Below are 27,493 nucleotides of genomic sequence, written 5' to 3' on the forward strand. Positions count from 1 at the left end.
TCATCAGCAGTTCCCCAAGCCTTTTAACTATAGGGTTTGTGCCACTTATGTGGCTTGAACCTAAACCACAAGTTCGCACTTAAGCCACAATTTGTTCTTTCAAGGCTTCTGTCAATGTATTGGCAAATTATATTCTTGGGACATTAAGAGCACAAAGAGTAGGCCTACCAATTTTCCAAACCATAGTTTGTTAGGGACCAAGTTGAAGGAGAGACACAGGGAAACTTGTTGGTTTAAGTTAAAAAGGTTTTTTTTCTTTTTTCAAATAATAGTTTTAATAAATAACAGAAATGTGGGCCCTAAACAAAGATGAGATCAACTTAACTATAACTAAACAACACTGAACTGAACAACACAACTTATTTAACCAGAAGGACAGAATGAGGGGAACATATATAGGGACAGCTAGGTCAAACCATAATTGTAAACAAAAGGAGGGTAAAGACACAGGCTGCAACATAAACACACTAGAAATAACCCCTGCCATCCCCCACGGTGCAGAGAGACTGTAGTGCAGTCCAATTGTCCCCATCAGCTGCCGATATGGAACTGCTGCTTCCCCTTGCTCTGGCCAGCCAATCATCATTCTCCCACACTCAGTAAGTGAGCCAACTCAAATGCAAATAAATAACACAGCTAGAGAAAACAACAAACTGTAATTTAAATTGGTCTTGTGTGTAGTGTGTTTGCATGTTGTATGTAGAATATAGAAAGAATGCATATAAACTAAATAGATAAACCAAAAAGAAAAGTCACCATACAGTATGCTGTCTCAATGTGTGGCTGCTGATGGGTGTAAATAATGAGTGTCTTATATTTTAACATCTTTCGTCTACACATTTTTCGTCTACAAGTTGAATTCATTCAAAATAAGTATAAAACTTGTAGTATAGGCGTGCGCTAGGGTCACCAAGTATCCCACTGTAGCCTACTGCACAGCATTTATATCCCTTGTTGTCCCACGTATTGAGATGTCCCATATTTTGATTGGCTCTAAAGTTCTCAAAAGTCAAAGCACTGCAGGACAGATGTCTTTGTAAAACTCTGGCGTTTATCCAGTGGCTGTGAAGAAGGCAGGGACTGCTGTCATCACAGGACTGTGTTTGATGTCAATCAAACTGCACACATGTGGTCAAGTGTTAACCTGTCACTGTCTTCGCTGCCTACGCAATGTCCAACTCTGGGAGAATCGGAGTAACCGCGATGTCAAAGGTTCTGCAGATTTAGGTGGAATATGATGGAAAACCCACTCCGGGATTGGAGAACATTTGCCGTCTCCCCATGCAATTTAATCTATGCACAAAATAGTAAAACCAGTGCACTTGCTGTGTCAGTTATATTTGTCTTGACTCCTGAGACCTAAAATGGCACGTTTCTCATCCTACCTTCTTGATAACCAACTTTCAATACAGCAAAGCATCGATATTAAAATGGACATTGACTTACTCATTCTTGAGTATTTACTTCAGTATATTTTATCCACAACTGGATCTAATTGTGGTCTCTGCAATTATGTTTTAGATCAGGAAATGTATTTTTATTTATTTTGCATTTTTTATTCTGCGAAAATTTTAAAATTGAGGGTCTGTGAAGAAAGGTTGGAACAGAATAATCTGCAAAAACCCTGGAGTGTTATTGAGAGAAAGAGCAGTGGAGAGCGGCAGGAAGACCAATATAGACAGAAATTGGAGGATGTGTTTTCTGGTCAGGAACCCATCGCTAAAATTAGCATGGATGTAAATTCCTCAGCGTTGCCGGTTTTCAAATCCGCACATGAAACTCAGTGCAATATAGCCTACAGGGAACAAAAAGAAGAAGTAAAGAAAAAAGAAAAAGGAAAATAAACAGCAGTGGAAGGGAGAGGTCATATATGACCAGTACCGTTTTCCAATGCTTCCTTTCCCCCACTTGTTTCAAATGGACATTTACTATAGGAACAGAGACATCTAAGGAGCCACAAGAAGAGGGACAAGCTATGAAAGCGAAAGCCACGGATCCCACGTGCAAGAATCCTCATGGGTAGAGGCTTTAACTGGCTCAGGACGCACAGCCTTCAACACAATCACCACACATGCTATTGTGGCCTGCAGTGAAGCCCTGGGATGGCTTGGCTCCCATCTCAAATTCTCTTTCATTGCCTTTTTCTCTGCCTCTCCCTCTCCCCTACATCTCCCCTCCCATTATGCTATTTAGCCGGACTTATAGTTCATATGGCGGTGTCACGCGCAGAACATAGCAGATCTACAAGCTCAGAATTTTCAATTTGTGATGCGTTGAGAGTTTGTAGATCTGCTGTTCTTGGCACGCGACACCATCATACGACCGAGCATAAATCAGGCCTTTCCCCTCTGCATGCATCCCTCTCATTTACTGTACACTCCCCCAATGAAAGACATAAACAAGCTTCCACATATCCATCCACTCCGCACCAAGGGCAATAAAATGGAAAACAACAGTCGACGACAGTGATATAGTACATTTCAGCTGATTCACACACACATTCAGACATGAATTCGTGTGAATACAAATTTGGACACACATTCTGCAAATAAACAGTGCAGTGCGGTGGACCCATGTTCTCGTTGTTTGCCCTCGTGAGCGGAAGAGAAAAAGCGTAACCGAGTCTACCACACCCACAAGGAGATATACTGGATGAATGGAAGAAGGGCTGGAGGCAATGGCGGAAGATCTTGGTTTACAGTCCCCAAACAAAGCGAGGACTATTTGTAGTCATGACATTTGCTTGAACAAGGCCATGTCATGTGAACACATGACCTTAAGGCGTTAAGTACCTAAGTAGCAAATCTCAAATTCTCATAGTATAGTCTACCAGGTAGACTCTACCTGTTGTAATTCCTTGGTAGCCTACAGTAGTATTACTTTGTTGACCTGCAGATTACTTCAGTGTCTAAATATTGACATTCCTAGCTGGTGTGTGTCGCTCTTATCTGTGGAATGCATTAAAGGATTTGTTACAGGCATCAATCAAGTAAAGCTGATAACTTTTTTATAATAGAAGGAAGGCGCCAGGGTCACTTGCCTGCCCATGCAAGGTCAAGTAGAAGAGATTAGGCAAAGGGCTTGGTCAAGGTAAACCTAGGTACATGCATGCTGGATTTCATTGCTTCCCGACTGTATTTACTGTATTTGTAAGCGTGCATAAGAAATAAACAATAATTTACAATAAAAATGTTTTTGATTAATAATAGATCACTCTTTTGGGCATGTTATGCAGGCCATATAGGAAGAAAATCTAAATGGTTTAAATTAGCCATTCTGCAAGCTCAAATGTGAGCTTGCAGATCTTGACAACACTGTTGTCTGAAGAAACGCTTAAAGGACCACTTCACCACTTTTCAACCTATCTTCATATAATAGGTCCTCACTAATAATCATGAAAAAATGGCGCAATTTGTTTCTACTCGGTCTGTGTCTCATAGGAGGGCTGTGGGGGCAGTTCAGAAACCGTCTTCCAGTGACATAATCGATGGGGAATACAAGCTAATAGAAACTGCAGGCTTTCTAGTCCTGAAAAGTTGCAATGCGAAAATGGAAGCCATCGTTCTCACGATAATGAAAATCTAAACATTTTTGCAAAAAAATCTTGTTTAAAAAATAATCTGCCTAATGATGATGACACTGGAAGACGGTTTCTGAACTGCCCACAGCCCTCCTATGAGACACAGACTGAGCAGTCTGCCATTTTTTCATGATTACTAGTGAGGACCTGTTATATGAAGATAGGTTGAAAAGTGGTGAAGTGGTCCTTTAAGTGATTAATTGATATACGTTGACCTAATATATATATTTTTTAATTATATAAAAACCAATGTGCTTTTCAATTATTCGATGAATATAAAAAACTAGAATTATTATTGCTAAGAATATCATTGATAGTTGCAACCCTAGAATAATGACACTGCAGTCTAAAGAGGGTCATAAATGCGAGCGTCGCTTCCAAATAGATGAAAGAATCAGAGGGCAAACGCAACACATAAACATTTCACTTAATGTGAAATGCAACATTTAACATCGACCTCACCCACCTCCTCCTCACTACAGGAGTTCATGGGAGAGGAACTGGTGTTAAATGTGAATGTCTGTTTAATATACATCTGGGAGGAATTTGATTGGGGAATATATATTCTCGTGTCCAGTGTTGGGCATCGTTACTTTCTAAAGTAACGTCGTTAGGTTACTGGATTACTGCCCATAAAAATAATCCCTTACCGTTACAGATTACCTTCTGAGAAAAGTAACAAGTTCGATTATTTTCCGTTATTTTCCGTTACCAGACAATTAAAACCCATTTTTTTATGCTTGCGCAAGTTGGTTACATTGTATTAGCCCTACTGCCTACCGTCAATGCGCCGCATTATCACGGCCCGGTTAAAAACGAGAATGATACACACCATGAACTGACCATAGACAATATCCCCTTTACAGCTCTCTTTATTAACGAATATAAGTCGCCACAATCGCCAGCCTATACCTACACGTAGGACTGGACAGAAAGAGCTATAGTGCAGAGAGTACAGACAATACCAGACTAGGCTGTTGCGCTGCGCTCTGATGCCCTCTCCACGCCGCGCACCGTGGCCCATGAACAACAATAACAACTCCACGTGGACCCACGTATGAATTAGATAGTTTATAAGAAATGGCACGGCGGCCATCCTTGCAGGCAGTGACAGTAACATAATGAGAATCCTGTAGGCTGTGTAACCTGTTCATTTTGGGGGGCATCATCAACAACAGCCTGTTGATGATGAATGATGTATGAAACTTAACAATTAATGTACTAGTACTCACCTAATGACGCCGCCACGGAGGATATACCATGTTTAACGTAATTCCAAAGTGTTTAGCCTACATTGTTTAAGTCATAGACGCATGCGGTTTTTATGAACTTTGGCTAAAAGCATGTTGTTTTTATTATTCCACCACCCGGCAGTGCCGGCCCTTCTAGTCGACTGTCATGGTAGCTGGCTAGCCTACAACCGAAATAACTTCCTCTTCCTCTTCAAAATAAAATCTACTTGTAACAATACTTTTATTTCTTAAGTGAACTACAGGATGTAGTAGACGCAGGATGTATAGTGCAGTGGTTCCCAAAGTGGGGTCCGGGGACCCCCAGGGGTACCTGAGGGAGTTCCAGGGGGGACCCATCTATTTTGTTCATGTTCATAAAGTGCTAAAGTGTTAAAAGCAGTGGTTCCCAAACTTTTTCATGTCAAGGACCCCCAAATTGACACTACTTAGCCCGTGGACCCCCATTTGAAAATATATGCCAGGGACCCCCATAAGAGAAGACGTACACATTTAGACGTCTACATTTAGACGTCTACATTTAGACGTCTACATTTATTTGTTATCCGTGTTGCGAGGATGAGGGGGTACCTGGAAAAATATCTACCCCAAAAGGGGTACCTGGTCCAAAAAAGTTTGGGAACCCCTGGTATAGTGGCCTTGGAAGGATAAATCACACAGAAGGCAGGAGAAATAAACTCCGCAGACATTCGGGGCTTTATTATTTTTAAATCTTGCCAACAGAATGAACAGGGACACATTATAGTAACGGGATTACTTTGTTGGAAATGTAACTAAGGAACTAACTACTAAATTGCAAAACTAACAAGTTACTTTATTCCGTTACCAATAAAAGTAGTCCCTTACATAACGCCGTTATTAATAGCGCCGTTACACCCAACACTGCTCATGTCAAATGCTGTCAATAGTTGTTGACAGAGTCTGTGTGCGCATGCGTGTGAGTGCCTGAGTGAGTGAGTGCATGTGTGCGTGCGTGTACTCGTATTAATATACTTGTGAGGGCCAAATGTCCCAGCATGTTTGTTTTCTTTCTTCGGTTTACAATTAGGAAACGATTCATGTTCTTGTTAGATTTAGGCATTTGGAGGTTAGGCTTCAGGGGTTGGAGTTTAGTTATGCCCAAATTTACAAGTAGTTGTGTGTAGGTGTCATCATGACCGAGAAGCTCGCAACGTGTCACAGCACGACACGCATTTTGGCTTTAGTTATAGGGTTAAATAATGGAGGAAAGAATTGCTTTCATAATATTGCCATCCTAAAATGTTCCTCACAAATATAGTATGGCCTAACCGTGTGGCCTAATGCAAACGTGTGTGTGTGGGTGCGTGCGTGTGCGCATACAAGCATGCACATGCCCAGCTACTAAACTGCTAACTCAAGGCTTCACTGCAGGTATAACCAAGCTCCTCTCCAGTTTGTTTGTTTGGGAAAATACTAGGAATAAATAAAAGGAAATCCAGGTTGAGTCTAAACATCCCGTCGTATGTCTTTAAAAAGGCCACTTCCAGCCAAAATAACAACACATTCCTCTGTCCTGGTGTGTCAATCATAAACCAAGCCAGACAGAAGTAACATTTCAGGTTTTTATTGCTCCACTACTGTGATCAAACATTCTGTGGGAAATCTTAATTGTTGGACAAAAGGGTAATGTTGGAGGATTTCTAGTTTATTGATAACTGAGAGAACAACCTTCAATCATAAATTCCCAGCTCAGTGTGTATCTTGACGAATAAATAAAAGTAAAAAATAAATAGACTATTAAATACAGTATAAAACAATAGGGTCAAAGGATAGGAATTGGCTTTTTTGACGAAGGAACAGGCAAACATTTTCAGAAGAAAGACAGCAAACAGTAGGCTTTTGACATGATTGGGATGAATTAAGCATAGTGATGGGAGGGTTCACAAAAAAATAAGTTTGGTATTGTGGTAAATACTAAAAAGTCAAATCATACAAAAGGTATAAACAGCAATTTCAGCCAATAACCCAGAGTAATAACAACACACACACACACACAAAAAATCCCTTTTCCAGAGTTGGGTCTAACTACTCAATAAAAATAAATCACTGATATGAACAAAAGCAAATTACAGCACAAATTCAAGTAAAGGAAGGTATACAACAGTAACGAAAAATATTCCGTTGCTGTCAGGCAGAAACTTTGTATCTCCATTTTTATTTATTATTATTTTTTGGTAAATTAATGCCCTAATTTGCCATACTAGTGTCACACACAAAAGTAGCAAAAATATACAGTATCTAGAAGCTGGATCGCCTGATAGTTTGATAACCTAACCTAAACTCTGAGCTTATAGATCTGCTATATTTGCCATTTTCGAAATGAGTGAAAATAAAAGTGGTTCAGTGTGTTTGTGGGTTTTATAAATATTGAACCCATGAGAAGAGCTTGTGACTAATAACTAGTAACACAGTAACTGTTTTGGACATACAAGGTTTCCAACTGACAGTGACGATTTGCAGTCATCAATTAAGAGCACTGGAGGAATCTATATGTTTACTGTAAAACTGCCCACTATACCAAAGACCTGTTTGGATAAAACAGTGGCATCGGCAGTGCTACTGTAATCCAACTCTGAAAGTGTACAAATGGACCCCGTAAGGGTGATTTAACTTAGTGCCTCCTGATTTTACAGTGCAGAGACAGGAACTCCCCACTGCCACCCCTGAAATGGTTGCTTAAAAAGTAATGGATGACATTTTTAAAAGTAATGCATTAAAGAAAGCAGAGGTTCACACCAATCTTAAATGTGAAAGCAGATAGTTTCATCCCACAACAATAGTATGGGTATATAGACCAATTTAAAATATATAATATATTTAATCTGTGTTCTGCTAGTAAGGGGTGGGGGGTGGGGGAATTAAACATTGAAATCGCAAACCATACTAAAATATAAATGGGTATGAAATCATTATAACCATAATAGTTTCATCATGAATGTCATGATGCCCTTTTAGTCCAAATACACTCTCACACTTCATTAATGACTGATGTCGCAACTGGCCTGTACATGTGTTCAAAATGGAACACGTTTTTTTCTTAAAATGCCACCTCATTCATCTTAACGTCTGCTTCCTCCTTATGGAAAAAGATCAAAGTCACCCATTGTGCTCTCCATCTGACACGACTCCAGACCAAATTACTCTTGGTCCAAGTGCTACATTATAAGTGGCGTTCTTGATCCCAATGCTTTGGGAAATAACCCAAATTAAAAAAAAAAAAAAAGTGTGTGCAGAAACTGTACGTGAAGAGTACCTCATATACTGCTAGTTCATTCTTATTTTCTCCATATAACATCATTATATGACAATAGCATTAGCTTAATATCCGGACACAGCTAGTAGTAGCCAACAAGGTTATCACACCTCTATGATGTCTGCCTTTAACCACTTTTTTGATATTATTTCAAAAATAGCAATTTTTCAAGCTCACAATCCATCGCATATAAAGCTTGTAGATCTGCCGTTTTAAAACAAACTTTGAAATGTTCCACAAACATCTCCCCCCCCCCCCCCCCACGTCTATTATGACATGCCCCCACATTGGGACACCAAGGAGTCAAAGTGGTTCACTTCAGGCCAGCTCAAGCTCATCTCAGTCCACTCCGGTCAAAGTGCCATTCAAAAGGAGATGACATCACAACATCAGCACCAGCCTCAGTCCTAGGCGAGGCGACGGCCCAGTCGGCCCACCCTCTCCTGTACAATCTGACTTACTGTGCTTTCCTTATCATTTCTTGCATGGAATCTGGCAAAGGACCAAAGCTCAAGCCACTTTAATGTCTGGCTCCATTCTTGTTTTTCCATGAAGTAGGAATGCAAAAGGAAAGAAAAAATAATAAAAAATAGATGCATGAGCATTAATTGTATCTGTACATTAGGCATGAATAATAAAAATATATATAAAAAATATACACTGTCTACTACTTGATACATCTATTGCTGTATATTTAAATTGCGCCATTCCAATTTGAATAAGATGAAAAACAAAACAAAAAACAACTGTAACAAAACTCGCAGGAACAAAAAAATGTACAGTAAGTCAGTCTGTTTGGGCAGGCCCCCTGGGGTTGGAGAGTTTTGTTTGCTTGAGTCAATCCATTGCCGTCCCTGCAGCTCGACTCCAGCTCATCTTAAGAGTTCAACATTCAGTCTTTTTAGGGGGCTGCCCACTTCAGTGCCCCGATTCGAATTCCCTTTGTTTTTGTTTCGGGATCGTCACACTGCGAACACACTGAGCGTGCTGGTCTGGTCTTTCAAGCCCAAGATACTGTAGGCGATTCTTTTCAAATGGCCGGGCAGCCTCACACCAATGTTCTTGATATCCCTGTGAAAGAGAGATGAGACTTGTGTAAGAGGAGCCACTGATGGGTTCATACTTTGGCCTCGTTCCAGCACATTTTCTTTCCAAGCACATCCTTCCTTCCTCTCTCTCATTCCTTGAAGTGATCACCAACTGAACCATTGTGACGAATTACCGGCATAATACATAACCTCCATTCATGTGTGACTCCATCATTGAGTCACTTGGCTTAGTTTGGAGTGTATTCAAGTTAGTAATCTCCCAGGGTTTCTCTTTACCATCAAAGGGGGTGGTAATGGTGGTTTCACCTATGTGATGCAAACCTTTAAAATGCCTTCAACGTGCCATAGTCAGCCCATAGTCAAAGCCTTAATTACAGCCATAATTACTTAACAAGGATTCTCCCTGTCTGCCCTGAATCACTTGTCTGGTGAACAGAAGGGTGGGTCGTAAATAGCTGCTGGTTTTCTGAGAGTGCAACCATATGAGATGGAAACGGCTGTGAAATCTCGCCACAGAATATGACAAACACTTCAAAGTGGGATTGCTTTAAGAGTATGCCTATATCGCCTATGTTTTTATTTATTTTTATGGCTATGAATAATCACTTGGACCTTGTTACTGTCCAAAAACAACTTCATATTATGTGCTTCACTAACCAATTCCTCCCCAAATTTCCGACCATGTAAGTAAATGACCCCCTTGGTGCTCCCACAGATCCGAGGAGATCTAATCGGCATGATAATTGTTTCAAACTGCGCAGCGGTGATAAGCTGGGCAGAATGCTGACCAATTCGGCTACACCTCTTCAGTTTTTCCTAAGTGGAAAGAAAAAGGGGAAAGGACAGACTTTGGGGCTTAAAGTCTCGTTCGTCTATTTCGGTTGCTTGATCTCCTCCGGTTCCTCTCGCTCCACAGGCTATTCTCTCCACTCCCTTTAATGTCGGAGCAGCCACAAAGGCCATTGCCCCAAACAGGCAAAACTAGTGGTTTATGGCAATAGCAAAAGTGCTGCCCAGGGCTGCTAGTGTGTGGGTGAAGGGAAGGGAGGGATGAGAGAAAGAATGGAGAAAGGGAGGAGGAAGAATAGGGAATGGAGAGACCACAAGCCGCCACCGCCACGCTACCACAAATGAGGCCGCTCTCTCTCTTTCCCTCCCATTATTTTTTCCGTCTCATCCGTCTCTCAAGTTGTAGCTGAGGCCGAAGTTTATATTGTGCGTAAACTATTCAGCTGGCTGTTAAAGAGTGACATTTTGGAAAAACAAAAACAATACGTAGGCTAGACGCAGGTTTCAGAGAAGTCACAACGTTCTCATGCAAGACACAACGGCAGTTTGGCCACGGTAGACCATTTTTTTCCCCATCTCTGCCAATAAGATAGCGAGCAAGTAAACCGTCTAATTACGTAACGTCAATACTTAACCTTTTTTGAACTGTTTATATGCTTCACCGTGAATATTTATATTTGTATGTACTGTACTTTTTATTTTAATTGCATTTTTTATTAATGGTACGAGATAACAGGGTTGTGGCTCCTTCGGAGCGGTAACTTGGGGGGGTGGGAGGGCTAAACATACTATTTTTGTTATTATTTTCTATTTCACCCTTATGTGATTTGAACATATTAATAAAGACATTTAAAAAAAATACTTATGTAACATTGCACAACACTGAATGTGAGGCCACTCACTCGTTCTTCATCTGCAGCACTTGGTCCATGGTGACGACCCCGGCGCAGGTGAAGTTCTCGCTGTACTGGTTCATTTTGATGGACTCCAGCCACTCCGAGACCGACCTGAAGGGGGAGCCGTCCGAACCGCTGGTGCTGGGCAAACGGATGGATACGCTGGCGGAAAAGCAAGCAGATCGAGAGAGCGATAATCATCAACAGGCTTTCCCACAACAAAGCCGGCAAAGAGAGAGAGCAGGGCTGTAATTAATGTGCAGGAAACCCCAGTGATAAAAACCAGTTGGTTCAGTCAGGGTGAGAGAGAGCGCCGATTAAGATATGAACACAGCACGGCAACCTTTGTCCTCCACCCGCTTCTCACAATGCACATTAACGCCTATATACACGTTCGCACACAAAAGACAAATATTGTGCGTGCGTTCACACAACATTTAGACAACACTAAATACCACTATAATTCTTCACCAGAAACCCAAGCAGAGCCACAGACAAGGGCGGCAGATTTTTCTCATTAGCTGTGTAGGCCCGCACTCGACTTTACATCGTACGCTCGAGCCTGTCAGACGTGTCCTTCTTGGGGTGTAATTAGCCCATTGAGACCTGAGGACCAGATTCTAGAAAATGTCTTCTAAATTCTGACAGTTTTCTGAAAAACCTATGTTTCTATGATCAGTGGTGCTCAAACTGTTTCATGTCAAGGACCCCCAGAATGATATGTATTTGGCCGTGGACCCCCATCTGAAAATATATTGTTTCAGAGGGAACCCACACAGAAGATTTGAGTTAAAACGTTTGCTGTGAAAGATTATATAAAAATTTGCACCACATTTTCATGGGTTTAAAAATAAATAGCAGATCTACAAGCTCGTAGCGCGGCACTCGGTGCCATTCTACGAGGTTATAGATCTGCTATTTTTCAACAGCTAGTTTAAAATAATGATTAATAAAGTTAAGGCGACAAGGTTTAAACAGACTAAACACTGTAACAAAACTCTTACCGGGGGTCAAAGTCTGCGATGGCCTTCAGGGAGTCGGGGCTGCGCAGCAGCTTGTCCAGCAGGCTAACGATGTCGGGGAAGCGCGGCCTCTTGGAGCGGTCCTGGAGCCAGCACTGCAGCATCAGCTGGTAGACGGCCGAGGGACAGTCCATGGGCGCCGGCAGCCGGAACGCCTCGTTGATGGCCTTCATCACCTGCAATCACAGCAGGAGACACAAGGGAGACTTAGTGCTGCTAATGCTTAGTGGTGGAAAGTAACTAAGCTACAAATTTTGAGGTATGTGTACTTTACTTGAGTATTTCCAATTGCCAGTGCTTTTACTTCTACTCCACTACGGTACATCTCAGAAGCAAATATTGTACTTTTACTCCACTACATTTATTTGAAAACTTTAGTTACTAGTTACTTTTAAGTTTTAACCATATTATCGATCTACAAGCTCACAATGCGTCGCAATCACTATTTTCAAAGATTTATTATACATTTGAAAACTTGTACTTTTGGTACATTTTGAAGCCAATACCAGTACCTTTACTCAAATAAATGTTGAATTCCGGACATTTACTATTACTACGTATTGTAATGTATACTTTTACTTAAGTAATAACTTTGAGTACTTTTTCCACCACTGCTAATGCCTCGGTTTGCTCAATATTAATGTTAGCATTCTGTTTTAAAAGTACAAAATGGCTTTCAACAGGAGGTTTATTTCTATAATTATTTTTATCCCACGATTTTGAAACCCTTTTTTTTTTTTGACAGAAAATCAAAACAGGAGTTTTGATTTCCAGAATAGCAGTGTTGGAATCAGATTTTCTTGGCCGAGTACTGTCACACATATACAGTACAAGAGCTTCAACTTGGTAGGTTGCTCTCTTGGTTGACCCAACTATCACAAAATCAGAAATAATAAATCTGATACAGTACAATATTTATAAAGAATAAGAAATCTGATTATAGTGAGTCATATTTACATAAGGGCCTGTCTGAGCACCCCGGTGGGCAGGCATGGAGGATTATTTACACAATAAAGGCAGAACGTGAGAACAGATTGGAACTGACTGTAGCAGTGAATATTGTGAGTGTATTAAGATGTACTGCATACGATGTTACACTGAATATTATATTGAATTCCCACAATGTACAATAGCAGGATATTAAACTTGTAAATTCAAACATTAGCGGAAGTCACAAAAGGTTTATTGCAGCTGGTTTCTTTAACACATTGGCTTTTCCCTTTTGGGAAAAGCCATCTGCCTCCGTCTCAGCCTGTCCTCTGCCTCCTCTTCTCTCACACCAACTAACTTCATGTCCTCTTTCACTGCATCCATAAATCTCCTCTTTGGTCTTCCTCTTCTAGGCCTCCTGCCTGGCAGTTCCAAGTTCCAACCTCCACATCCTTCTACCGATATACTCACTATCGCTCCTCGATCTGTACGTGTCCAAACCATCTCGGTCTGGCCTCTCTGGCTTTATCCCTCTGATGTACTCGTTCCTGATCCTATCCATCCTTGTTACTCCCAGAGAGAACCTCAACATTTGAGTCTCTGCTACCTGTCTTTTCCTCAGTCAGTGTGACTGTCTCTAGTCTAAACCATACAACATAGCTGGTCTCACCACCGTCTTGTACATCTTCCCTTTCATTCTTGCTGTTACATTCCTATCACGCATCACACCTGACACTTTTCTCCACCCATTCCAACTTGCTTGCACTCGTTTCTTCGCCTCTTTTCCACACTCTCCATTGCTCTGAAATGTTGACCCAGTAAGTACTTAAAAGTCCTCCGCCTTCTTTTCACGTCTGCTCTAACATTAGTGTATGATAGCAAAGTGACCGTTGGCGCTGAAGCTTTACCTCATGGTTACTCATGTCCCAGTAAGGCCTCTCCCCGAAGGCCATGACCTCCCACATGACGATGCCAAAGCTCCACACGTCGCTGGCCGAGGTGAACTTCCTGTATGCAATGGCCTCCGGAGCTGTCCAGCGGATAGGGATCTTACCACCCTGTTGAAAAGTATATGGATGAACCTTTATGAGTATACAGACGAGCTCCGTGTGGTTATTATTCACTCTCACATTTCAACCTGAGACCGGATTCTACAAATGTCTTCTAAATGCTGACAGTTTTCTGAAAAACTCTGTTTCTATAATCAGTGGTGCCTCAAACGTTTTCATGTCAAGGACCCCCAGAATGATATGTATTTGGCCGCAAACTCCCATCTCAAAATAGTTTGTTCCAGGGACCTCCCAGAAGCAAAGATTTGAGTTAAAAACGTTCGCTCTACCCACCAACGAAAGAACATTGGATGGACAGGAATTGGATGTCATGGAAAAACTGGTAAAAAGTGGTAAAAGTGGGATCTCTTCATCCAGCCTATGTATGAAGAATTCAATGAATGTATCCTGTAATATGAAAAATGCAGCCTTTTTTCTTTTCTTTTTTTTGTCTCTTGATTTGTTTTGTCTTGTTTATTTTTATAGTGTTTTTTTCCTTTTTGTTGTCACCGTCTTTTTTTCTCAATAAAAATTAAGTGAAAAAAAGTTTGCTCTGAAAGAATATATATTCAAAGATGTGCACACATATTCATGATTTTTCAAAAATAGCAGATCTACAAGCTCATAGCCTGTACATCTGCGATTTTTCAATGGCTAAAGTATAAAATAATGGTTAACTTGGTTAATGGATAAAGTGTCTACTCTACCACAAAAGAACAATCCCTGTTTACTTGCTCTTCCCATGTCAGATCCTCAGTGTTGACCTCAATCTGAAAGGGAAGTTCCATTTAATATGGGACTACTTTTATTTGATTGTTGCATTAACAATTTGTAATACATTACAGATGATATAATCACTATTGTCAACAGAATGTGGAGGGGTGTTGTCCATTTAGCTTAGTTTTTTGAGTGCTAGTTGTGTTTTGTTTTTGTTTGTTTTTTCATGTCAGTTAATTTTCTTGTGTCTTGTGTATTTTGTATTATTTATTGAAAATCGTTAAAAAACTTGTTGACTTAAATCTGAGTAAATCTGAGTGTACTAATGCGACCATATGGATGCTTCTGGGTCTGGGTCCATTTGGTTAAACTTTAACACTCTCAGACACAAGAGTGTTACATTTCTTCTACCACTCTCAGGCAAGAGTGTTACATTTCTACTACTCAAGAGGCAAAGATGCAGTCCCCACTTGGCCTTGAGCTTTATAAATTAAACCAAATGGACCCTTACGCGTCCATTTGGTTTCATTTTACACTCTCAAGAGTTAAGTGATTGTTAAACATCGGCATTACTTCATTTACAAGAAGTCTACACAATTGGAGAATGTAGAAGAATTGGTATTTTGATCAACGTTTGTTTGTTATCTCTCCTATGGTACCAACAGCATGGAAATGTGGACATATTCTTTAGTTTGGGGTCTGCATTAAGGCTAAATGTAATCAAATGGTGGTCCGTGGCTCAAATGCAGAATAAATAATGGGCCTTGATATGAAAAGCGTTGAAAGCCACTGGCATAGACAAACATACGTTACGTAGATTCAGCATGCTAGCAGACAAAACTAGCAAACTATTAACACACTCTTGGCCCGGGCCGGCCTAGCGGTCCAGGCACATAGGCTAGGCGCAGGTTCGAATCCCGATCCCGACGACCTTTGCAGTCTTCCCCCCATCTCTCTCCCCATTTCCTGCCAACTTACTATCAATCTATCAATAAAGGCAAAAAACTCAAAAAATATCATAAATAAGAAAATATCACACTTGCTCAGCCATTCAAATCATCGCTACTGGGTACACAGTACACACAAAGCTGGGCACAGGAGGGGCTAGCGCACTCCTCAAAAACAAGAAAAGAATATCCTCTGCCATGACAGGTTTGACCTCCTCAACTCACGCTAGTGGTGTACGTCCCCTCAGGGTCGTCCTCTAGCACGCGGGACAGGCCGAAGTCTGACACCTTGCACTCGCAGTTGCAGTTGACCAGGATGTTGCGGGCAGCCAGGTCGCGGTGAACGTAGCTCATGTCGGAGAGGTACTTCATGCCCGCGGCGATGCCGCGCATCATGCCCACCAGCTGGAAGGAGGAGATCTCGCCATCGTGGTCCTGATTGGGACGAGAAGACCACAACAACAGATGTTTTGATCATTTCAGAGCTAAAATTAATTATTTGCGTACGGCCGTTGCACAATGTTCCGGGAAACACATGGCTACAGGCTGCTGGGAAGTGGAATTAGTTATAAGCGTAGGCTGAAATATGGAACACTGGAATGAAAGATGAATTGACAGTGGTGGAAAAAGTACTTGCATGTTTTACTTAAAAGTAAAAGTATACTAAAAGTAAATAACTAAAAGTAGAACTACTCCGCTGCAAGTCTAAGTCCGGAATACAAAATGTACTGGAGTGAAAGTACAAAAGTATTGACATCAAAATGTAGTTAAGTACCAACAGTAAAAGTACTCATTTTGCAGAATGGCCCATTTCAAAATTTCAAATGTTTATATTTTTGAAATATTTTGCGCTCGCATTGTGACAGTACAATATTTGCCTCTGAAATGTAGTGGAGCAGAAGTATTGGAAATTGTAAAGTACAAATACATCAAAACTGTACTTAAGTACAGTACCTAAGTAGATTTACTTAGTTACTTTCCACCACTGTGACTTGACAATACTATTTTATACTGTCGTATAACTGTGTTTCATAGAGTTTTTTGGGGAAAATGTTCACCTATAATGACAAATATGACATGCCCAAAACAAGGACAGCAGGCGGATTAAAGTTGTTAAATATGTAGATATTGTATATGTCAGAGAGGTACAGTTTGCAGTCAATGTGAAATATCATAATTTTCATGACAACAAATCTTACCCTGAGGTACTTATCCAGTGCTCCATTCTCCATGTATTCTGTCACGATCATGGCGTGTTTGACTGAAAGCACAAAAAAAGAGAGGTTTACCCACTGCTCAAACTGGCACCTTGTACATTTATACAACTGCAACAAGAGACGATAATAGCTAGGAAGGAAGGTACACTGCAAGATCCTGAGTGTCAGTTTTATTATGAGAGGGTAAAATAAATGCTGACGAGAAAAGAAAAAAAAAAAAGATTCACTCCCAGCGTTAATTTCACACTCATGATTTATATGGGTGGGTGGAGGGTCCTTACACATGGATTAAAGCAAAATGTAATCTCACGACTGAAACAGTGACTGAAATCACAGACAGAGGCCGTAACGTTTGCTTTTATATGAAACATCCGAGACTATAGGGTTTTATGGAACGATGCTTCTGCACATAATGCTTAGTTTGAACACTTGAAATGCTCTAATGTTAAAATAAGCAAAAGTAGCCCTTAAATAAAAGAAATGCTGGCATCTCTAGGATCCAAAATGACTGAAATCGGTCGCGGGGACTGAGAACTTGAATCCTTACATTTGGTGACAACGCCCTCCAGGCGGATGATGTTCTGGTGGGAGAACTGTCCCATGATGGAGGCCTCGCTGAGGAAGTCCTGCCTCTGCTTCTCGGAGTAGCCCGGTTTCAGCGTCTTGATGGCCACGGCCGCTTCCTTCCTGCTCGGCGCCTTCAGAATTCCACGGTACACCTCGCCGAACTCCCCTGCGGGGCACGACATAAAAAAATTAAAATCAAGAAAATAAAATACAGCATTTTCTTTAATAGGTCTCCTCCGGTTTCCTGGCTCGGTTGTAACAGAGAGAAAGTAAACAGGGAAGTCTCATCGGCTGTTTTGCCTCAGGCGCTCTCATGTAGGTGTGTGTGCTGGCTGGGGTGTTGATAGCCAGCGTTGCATGATTGCTGGAGGGCCTGTGGTGTGGGGGCATGGGAATCAGCTGTCACGTGGGGGATGGGGGGCAATGGGGTGTTGGTTCAAAGGGTAAAGGTGGTCGCTTCAATAAACTTTCTAATTTAACGAGAAGCCAGGTGCTCTGGCATTCCCACGGAACTTCTGCAACAATTTCTCTCATTTGCCAATGAAGCACATTGATTTGACTGTTTTGCGCGTCTGCCAAAACATGTGGACATTGCAGCCAAAAAAGGGGTTGCCACACGGAAATATGTTCAAACATGTCGAATGAGAACTCAGCCGCAAAGATGTTAATCTCGCTCAAGTAACCACTGTCAGTCAAACTGCTAAGCTGTATGAAGAAAAAGACGCAATATAAACAGTGACTTTAGGGATTGGAAAAATCTTTCAACATCTTGGAGTTAAGCCCCAAAGCACACATTGTTTCAACAGTGTTCTCACTCACCAGCTCCAATGACTTTCTGTTTGGTTATGTGGCTGGGATGGATCTCACTGGCAAACTTAAGGACAGCAATGTTGGGGTCCTCATAAGTGTGTGGATCCACGTAGGTCTTCAGAGGCTTCAATTGTTCTGGGAGACACAAGTATAAACAGATTTTAGTGAAAGAAGGTGAATATAACCTGGACAAATAGAAAAGAAAAACAAGATTATAAGAGGGAGTGATTTTCTTCTGTCTACCTGAGCTGGAAAAGTAGGTGTCCTCTGGTCCTTGTCTGGTGTGGGAGTTTCTTCTCCTAAACAAAAACATAATCTGAAAATTATTATCTAATTTCAGCAGATTCTGTCCCAACATCCTTGCGTCATTTGTCTTGATTCAATCCTAATTGCAGATAGCAGCCATTGTCGTGATTTGTCAAGGAGCTTTGAGACTTTGTACTATCAAAGAAACCAGACATCAGTGCGCTGCTGCCCCCATTCAGATTCAGACGCGGTGCTTTGATAAAAAGCTGTCGTCAGACTCTGTTTGCCAAACCGATTTAAAGACAGACAGACAGACAGGCAGGCAGCAAGGCAGACAGACAGCTACACACTGCTACAGTATAGGTCAGGGTCACCTTTACAAAGTGGCTACGGTCTGGTACAGAAAGAGCCGAGCGCCTCTTATCACCAACAATGTGCCACTCTGGGCCCATTTCCTTTCAAAGGCCCCCAACACTCCCTCCAATATGCCCATTGAGCAATGACAAGACCCATTCAACACCAATTCTTCCCCAGCAAGTGCTGGGACACAGATCCAGATAAAGAGAGAGCGAGAGAATTGGCCAAAGGAAGAGAGAAAAGAGAGGTGAAGAGAGAGTGAATGCATGGGGGGCCATTTGGAGGCCCCACAAAGGAAGAAGGGAAGAATGGGAAAGGAAGCTGCTTGAAGGAGCGAAGTGTTCAAACTGTTTAAGACAGAGAGAGAAGCAGTGAGTGTGTGGGGGGGGGGGGGGGGGGGGAGCGCCGCTCACCGCTTGCGTATGAGCAGGACCACGACCACGATAAACAGCATCGCCCCTCCGCCAACCGCTGCCCCGAAGATGACCGCTGTGTTGCTCTGGGCCAGAGGCACTGGAACACATGGAGGGATTTCGTCGTTATAAACATTTACGTACAAAAAAAAACACTGTGAAGAACATGGTCCCTTGGCGACAGGGTCAAAGCTGTTTAAACTCCTCATCTCTCCAATACCCATATTGTTTCCAACCAGACGAAGAAATCACAGATTTGAGGCATTAACCTGTTTGCTTTTCTGACACCAGAAATGTTTCTGGAAGATGCTTCTAAACTTGTATTCTATTACTAGCCGATCTACAAGCTTACAACACGTCGCGCTGCGACATGTTGTGAGCTTGTAGATCTGCTATTTTTGGTGCGCAGCATGCTTTCACAGAAGGCTTTATATGGAATCTGAAAGACTGAAACCAGCCGTGGTGACTGAGAGCTTTAAACCATGACCATACCTTCTGGTAGTGTCTCGAACTCGTCCTCCATGCTGGAGCCGCTGGGCAGCGCTTGGACCCTGAACAGGTACGCCGTGCCCGGGGCCAGCTCACTGATCTGCACCGAGCTCTTCTCCAGGATCAGCACCGTGTACATGGACGTGCTCACGTCCAGGTTGTCGTCCTGTGGAACGGACAATGAGAAACAGAGCTTCGTAAAGATGAAGAGGACCATTATAATATGTTAAATGTCCCTTTTCCTGTGCTGTTAGTTATCACTTGACGTATATGATGGTCCATACCCGAGTCTAGTCCAGTGGTTTTCAATTATTTTATCCAGCATTTGTGCCACGGACCACCATTTGATGAGATTTAGCCTCTCAGACTTTTTGTTATCGTTGGATAAGATTTTGCACACAATTCCATGCCGTATTGATATGGTACCATTAGAAGAGATAACATAACGTTGATCAAAATAACAACTCTACTACATTATTAAGTGGTGCAACCACTTCTACATCCAGCAATGTCCGTGTACCTGTTTGTTTGTTTGTTTGTGATGTAGGTCTATGAGCACGAGTGGTGTGCGCATGCGTGCGCGTGCACCACTGGTGTGCGCACGCACCCGCACCCGTGTGTGTAGTGCCGTGCATGTGCGCGTGCACCACTGGTGTGCGCACGCACCCGCACCCGTGTGTGGATGTTGTTGCTACATAAATAGCGTCAATGCTAGCGAGCTAAAAAACATCCTTGCTCTAGAAAGCACCAATGTTTCCATCTAGACCACCGGATTATCAGCAAAAACCACCGAAAATCGCACTAATAGACCAAACCATGGAGAGCTCCGTAGATTAGGAGTTCAGCTTTTAGTCTGCCTGTATAATAGGGGGTGGACGGCAGCGCGCATGCGCGATCCATAATAAAGCTAATCTAACGGAGCAGAGAGAGAGAGAGAGAGAGAGAGAGAGAGAGGGGGGAGTTGCACCACTTGGTTCACACAGGTGTGATTTTTTTTTAGCAATAATTGAACTCTTCAGAGCGTAAAATGAAACCAAACGGACCCTCCATTTGGTTTCATTTGAGAGTTAAAGATCTATAAGGGTCCATTTGGTTACCAACTCTCCATCATTTAGCTGGGGACCACCTGGAACCCCCTCAAGGACCACTGGTTGAAAACCTCTGCTATAGTCACATGATGTCAAGCTCTGATAAGTTCCGTATATCCCTTTCACGGGTACGGCATGGTATGGAGCTACGTGTCCTTTGTGTGTATATATTCTGTATTTTCACTGACTTAAACCCTATGCTTTGTTGACTGGAGTTCCCCATGAGTCTTACACCTAGGGCCCCTCCTGGTTATGCTCTGTGTTATGCCCGTTGTGAGCGTGGAAATCTTCTGTTCTTGCCTATGTTTGCCCCCAAGAATAGGGACGCTAGGGATCAAGTGATTAAACAGGATGTCGTTTACTGTATATAATAATATGCTGTCACAAAGTTTATTGTGTTTGCTTATGTGCCGAGTATATTATTATTAAATTGTTTGCACTGTGGTGTAATCTTTGACACGACAGATCTATCTGTGATAAATGTATTCATCAATTTGCCCTTTGTAAACGTTTAGTTCATTATGGTCTCCTGTGGCTTCGTACACATACATCTCAAATTTCACTACATGCTCCGTTGTTTTCTCATGCATCAAGTTTTTACAGGAAATCCCGTAGGATTTTGTGATAAGTTAAACATTACAAGCTTGGGTTTAAACGGTAAGTAAAAGCATATAAACCATATGCTATGCATGTCTTGTAAAACATCGCTAGGAAAATAGCCACAATCATGCAACTCATCTGAAAGGACTTGGCCCCCTCCATACGAGACTTTTCCGAACAGTTTTTATCTGGGTGTGCTTGCTTATGCACTTTAATGAAAAACTTCAAATTGTTTAACACTTTCAACCTGGCGGCCCTGTTTTGGGCAAGTAATTTAAAAAACGTTTCACATCATTAGATATTATTTAAAGAAAAAACAAGCTCATGCTCACAACGTGTCACATCGCGACAACTTGTGAGCTTGTAGATCTGCTCTTTGCCAGGTGCTTGAAAAGCAACTAGACCACATATGCTACTTCTCTACTAGCGACCGTAATCTAGTAAGAGAGTGGCAACACGCATTGATCTCGCCGCAAAGCGGGTGCCTATGGGCTATAGTTCCAAACATTGGAACTATCCCATTGAGATAGAATGAGCACTTCCGCATTCCATTGTTACAATTGGAGTCAACGCTAGTGTCGCCACTCTCCTACTAGATTACTCTGGTAAAGACGACCTTAGTAGACACTTTTTCATGATTGGCTGCCTCTAAGCCAATGGGAGACTTAGTCACATAGTCTGAACGTCTGCTGTTGTGTAAGGGGTTTGTATGAGAACGCAAGTGAGAGCGCTAATGTTATGAGCTAACATGAGAGCTTGCTGCACCTGGCAGTTATAAGATATAAGATATAATTTTATTTCAAGTTACTATTGTTGATGTCAGTGAACAGGAGAGCATCAGGAGTGTGGTACGGTACCTTCTTGCGGTAGGTGAGTTCGTAGCGCGTGGGCCGGGGCTGCTGGGTCCGTGGACGGGGGGACACGGCCCAGGACAGGGACAAGCTAGTGGGGGTCCGCTCGTCTAGACGCATGGATGTCACCTTGGTGGGTTCTGGGGGAGGGAAGGGGATCGAGCCAATGATGTGAGTCCATTCTTAAGCATACTTAATAAAATAATTATAACTCCAACTGAGAAGTAAAGCTGTAACTTTCAGTTTCAAACTCTGAAATCGACCAAGTCCATCTAGTTCCCATACCGACTTTGAATATCTCATTTGACGGTTCCTTCCTGTTATTTGACTTGTTCTGTGTTCATTTCTTCACTATTCTCTCTTTCCCATGTATAACATTTCCTGTATCTGACATTACAGTACAGATATTTTGCATAACTGTAAACATGTTTTTCCCCACCCTCTAAGATATGTCGCATTTAAAACTTGAGAGAATATCTGATTCCATTACAAGTGATAGAAATTAATTTTGTAGTTGACATTTAAACTGATATAAAATAATTGTATAAGTAATATTGCTAAATGTCCAATATCAAATCATTATGTGGCACTGCTGGCCTGGAGTCAAGGCACCCTGGGGTGCCGCAGCAGCAGCACCCACTTTGAGAAGCCCTGTGGAACATTGTGTAAGCAATGCACAGTTGCAGCTAATAAACATTATAATGGGTGTGTTAGATTAAGGCGTGCCACTGCCAATGTGCAAGCTTTTTTAAACGTCTATAGAAAAATGAATGGGAAATTCTCTTCCGCTCGTCGTTCTGAAAGGGGGCGAGACACTCTATTCATTGTTTTGTGAGTTGCTCACATCACAGTGTACTATAAGGTCTGCCTGCCATGTTTGTAGTTCCTACGCTTCTGTAGTTTTTAACCTACAGGAAAAACACACCACAAAATCACCCTAGGCCAGTGGTTTTCAACCTTTTTCATATCAAGGGCCATTATTTATTCTGTATTTGAGCCACGGACCACCATTTGATCAGATTTAGCCTCTCTAACCCTAACCCAAAACTGAAGAATATTTTGTTATCGTTGGAAAAGATTTTGCCCACAATTCCATGCTGTATTGATATTGGTACCATAGCAGAGATAACAGGCGACAACGATCAAATATTGTACATTCTCTAATGTAGGCTTCTTGTAAATGAAGTCATGCAGATGTTTAACAATAATGTAACCCTTGAGAGCGTATGAAATGTAACCAACAATTTGGTTTCATTGTATACGCTCTCAAGAGTTAAAGATCTAATCACATAATAACAATCACAGGGCGCGTGATGATGCCACCTCCTCGCTCACCTGTGTGCTGCAGTGTGGCCGTCAGGGCGCTGGTGGACGGCGGCCTGCCCACGCGCGCCGGCGTCTCCTGGCCGGCGAGGTGCGACACGCCGCTCTGCGCCTCCACGGTGAACGTGTAGTTGAGGTGGGCGTCCAGCTCGCTCACCCAGACCTTGGTGTCCGTCAGGCCCGTGCTGGCCGGCTCGTAACGGACCTTGTCGCCGCACGGCAGACCGCACTCCGACGCAGAGGAGCCCTCGCACCGGCGGCACTCCACGCCGTAGGTGACGTCGCTGCGGCCGCCCGTGTCCTCGGGCGGGCTCCAGGAGAGCAGGAGCTTGCCGGAAGAGGCGGTGGCGGCCGTCAGGTCCCGCGGGGCGGAGGGAGGGCCTGTTGTGGAATGGAGCACATGGGAGGGGAGGGGAGGGGAGGGGAGGGAGGTTTTACTCCTGATTTGTACTTGCATGCTGGACTTTTGAAGCCCAGCATGCCTATTCTGGGCAGTGTTCATTTTTTCAGAAGATTTACATTTAGTCTTTTGATAACACAGCATTAAAGCCCTAACCACACCAAAGGGTCGAGACGGTTTTAACGTTGTCTCTGCGGTGTGAGATGTGGTGTTGCACGTTGACCCACGTGGACCCACGTGATTCAACGCATAGAATTCAATGGCCCAAACCACACCAAAGGGTCGAGACGGTTTTAGCCTTAACTCCTTGCAACCGTTTGGAGTTGCATGGTGACCCTTTGGTGTGGTTAGGGCTTTAGTCTTAGTCCTATTTAGTCTTCTACTACAAATCTAAATCTTAGTCTTTTAGTCTTAATGCAATGTTAATTCAGTGAGAAATGATTTAGTCTTTGTCTTTTGAAATACAATTTACATTTTTAGAATCTGATCTCAGGTCAGAATGGGTTCATGTATAAGTAGTACAAGTCAGGCTTCAATGGGGGGGGAAAGGTCACAGGCGAAAGGCAGGGTCTGTTTCTCAGTCAAACCAGGTTCCCTCACCTGAGCAGAGTCCGGTGGGCGGGTCGTCAGAGGCGCGATAGAAGCCGTCGGCGCAGGGGCAGAGCAGCCCCCCGGAGACCAGCTGCCGACTGTTGGCAGGACACGACACACACTTCTCGCCGGACGCCGACGCCTTGAAGAAGCCAGGCTGGCATTCTGTAACAAACACACGAGAGAGAACAATGGGAATTTATAATGAGGCACACGATTCGTTGTTCTTCTTCTCACACAGCTCTTCAAGCGCGTTTGTGTAAATGTGAACTTTTCACCTCGCCTGCGAGCAAGCATAGTCACCTATACCATTTTGGGTCAGGGTGAAAGGTCAGAGCTGAGACACGGGAGGGAAACAGAGGCAGGACTCTGCAGTGTTGACTCTAGTGATTAATACAGTGAACAAATTGACCCTGTACAGGTCACTGAGTTAAACTGACACACACACACACACACACATGTCATTATTGTGCATCGATCTAAGGATCTGTTCAGTGTTCAGTCTAGTTTTGAAACCATCCCCCACTCTGTGTCTCTCTGTGTCTCTCTCCCTCTCTCTCTCTCTCTCTCTCTCTCTCCCCCTCTCAACAAACACAACAAGTCATTCCACATTCCAGGACAGTAAGTCAGTCATCAATTGCTGGGACACAAAAGAAAACTTTTGCTCAAGAAATGAGCAAAAGGAGAAATGAGCGAGCTTGCCCACGGTCCCTGTGCCCACCCTGTTTTGGTACTCTGTTACAAGTATAAGACCGGAATTCAAAATGTACTTGAGTAAAAAAAAAATATTGGTATAAAAATGTACCTACATACCAAAAGTAGAAAGTATGCTCATTATGCAGAATGTCCCATTTCAAGTTTTCAAATGCATAAAGATCTTTTGAAAATAGCCGATCTACAAGCTCACAATGCATCACATTGTGAGCTTGTAGATCGCCGAAATGTAGGCTATATAGGGGCTGATGTGGTTAATGTATGTGTTGCAATAATATTGCAATACCGGTATTTATATCTGAAATGTAGTGGAGTAGAGGTACAATATTTATATCTGAAATGTAGTGGAGTAGAGGTACAATATTTATATCTGAAATGTAGTGGAGTAGAGGTACAATATTTATATATGAAATGTAGTGGAGTAGAGGTAATTGGAAATTGGAAAGACTCAAGTAAAGTACAAAACACCTCAAAATTGTACTTAAGTGCAGTACTTAAGTAAATGCCCTTAGTTACTTTACACCACTGTCTTTTTTAATATATGTTCTGCCTTACAGACCCCCGTGTGGGGCTGCTGAAACCATATCGCTTAGATAAGATGACAACTAATTTCACACGTCCAGCTCCGAATAAAAGGGAGGCAGGTACGGAATCCAGCTGTGCGTGGCGGTGTCGAAATATGAACTTAATGCGCTGTGAAATCTCTCGGCAAGCGTGCCAAAAGGAGAGAGAAAATGAGAAGACTGACCTCCCTTTAACTGTTACAGTCATGTCCACACACACACACACACACACACACACACACACACACAGACAGACACACGCACACACACACACAGCTATCCCATTTCACACGTACAGTACACATACACACACATACACAAGCATGTACAGACTACATAGCCACGTGTGCACAAAATACACCCACATGTATGCAAAGCGCAATGCACTTGATCTCTCACTCACTCACACATACACTACACACGCTGACACACACACACACACACACACATACCTGTGGGCGGATCAAATTGACATCAGAAGATGGATTATGTGATCTCCCTGTCACCTGTTCTCTCATACCTCAATTTCCGAACACACACACACACACACATGCACACACACACACACACACACACACACACACACACACACACACACACACACACACACACACACACACACACACACACACACCCTTTTCTATGAATACTTCCGGTGATTAACATGAACACATGCATGTGCAGAAGCACACTTGGCTTTACTTTCCATTCCATCCAAGTCCATTTGAATGATGTTGACTATTCAAATTACAGTACTAGTTTGAAAGAACAAAGAATACAAGGTTGCAACAAGAGTGTATTTGTGCATGCGTGCGTGCGTGTGTATGCGTGTGTGAGAGAGGGATGATGAGGCATACATATATTTACATAACCAGTGTCCGGTTGTAGAGATACTGAAAACCAAGTGGAAAGAAATGGCAGCAGCCTTGACACCGGACCGGTTCTAAAAGTAGGGTCTGGTATCCCCCGAAGGTCCTTTCAGGGGGTTACTGTCTGAGACCTAAGTTTAATCTTGGGGGTATTTTTGACGTTCTACGTAGAGTTGTTAAATTATATTACATTTATATTTCAAGTACAATTTAAACCACATCTGTTTTTATATCCGCGACCGTCCATACAGAATTGTTTGAAATGGGGTGCTGCAGGTGACAACCGCTGAGCTTTAGAGACAGAAACAGAAAGCATTCAAAGGGGAAAGAACGAGAGGTGTGACAGATGGCGAGTTTGAAGTTTAACCGCGGTGACCTGAGTGAAGAGGTGAAACGTGTCAAGTAAGTGACAGACAGGCAGGCAGTTTCACCGTTGGCATCCAAAGAGTTAAGGCGAGTTACAAGACGAAACCCAAGGACGGCGGCGAGATCATATTCTCAGGGCATGTATTCCATTGATCTGCACCCGGCTTTCATTGTGGTCGGGGTTTTGAGCGAGGTTCACATAGAAGCCACAAGTGACGACACTGCGGAGAGCCAACCGTCTCTCCCCGGCCAGCATATCCAGGGGATTTACTCAATTGACTCCAAAAGTTTCACTTCAACCATCTCCGCATCTCAGTGGAGCCGACTGTTGTTAAGGGATAGGTGAGGATTAGCTGAAGTTGATGACAGCGTACCAGAGCAAAGCGTGACCTTTTGTCCGACGGCCTCACATGTTGGCTCATTCGTCCTTTCAAGACGACCTCTCCTCCTCGCCTCATCGGCAGCTGTTTGACCAATAGCTGCCACAGCTACTCGTTAACAGACTTTACGCAGAGGATGGCTGAGG

At 42.7% G+C, this 27,493-nt stretch overlaps 1 protein-coding gene across 1 annotated transcript in view; it reads right to left on the bottom strand.

The window, feature by feature from the left end:
• Window positions 1-6,399: 6,399 nt before the first annotated feature.
• epha2b (eph receptor A2 b) overlaps window positions 6,400-27,493 on the bottom strand; it is a 37,455-nt gene continuing 16,361 nt past the window's right edge. The window contains exons 4-17 of the mRNA XM_080763222.1: window positions 24,465-24,620; window positions 23,477-23,845; window positions 22,148-22,281; window positions 19,606-19,768; window positions 19,114-19,213; window positions 18,341-18,396; window positions 18,107-18,232; window positions 17,268-17,453; window positions 16,703-16,764; window positions 15,729-15,938; window positions 13,699-13,848; window positions 11,843-12,036; window positions 10,845-11,000; window positions 6,400-9,175 (exon numbers count right to left, since the gene is read on the bottom strand). Coding sequence (XP_080619348.1) covers window positions 9,067-9,175; window positions 10,845-11,000; window positions 11,843-12,036; window positions 13,699-13,848; window positions 15,729-15,938; window positions 16,703-16,764; window positions 17,268-17,453; window positions 18,107-18,232; window positions 18,341-18,396; window positions 19,114-19,213; window positions 19,606-19,768; window positions 22,148-22,281; window positions 23,477-23,845; window positions 24,465-24,620 — 2,171 coding nt within the window. The 3' untranslated portion in view covers window positions 6,400-9,066. The remainder of the gene's footprint in view (window positions 9,176-10,844; window positions 11,001-11,842; window positions 12,037-13,698; window positions 13,849-15,728; window positions 15,939-16,702; window positions 16,765-17,267; window positions 17,454-18,106; window positions 18,233-18,340; window positions 18,397-19,113; window positions 19,214-19,605; window positions 19,769-22,147; window positions 22,282-23,476; window positions 23,846-24,464; window positions 24,621-27,493) is intronic.

Source organism: Protomyctophum bolini (genome assembly GCF_963924005.1).
Source record: "Protomyctophum bolini genome assembly, chromosome: 5".
NCBI classification, from domain to species: domain Eukaryota; kingdom Metazoa; phylum Chordata; class Actinopteri; order Myctophiformes; family Myctophidae; genus Protomyctophum; species Protomyctophum bolini.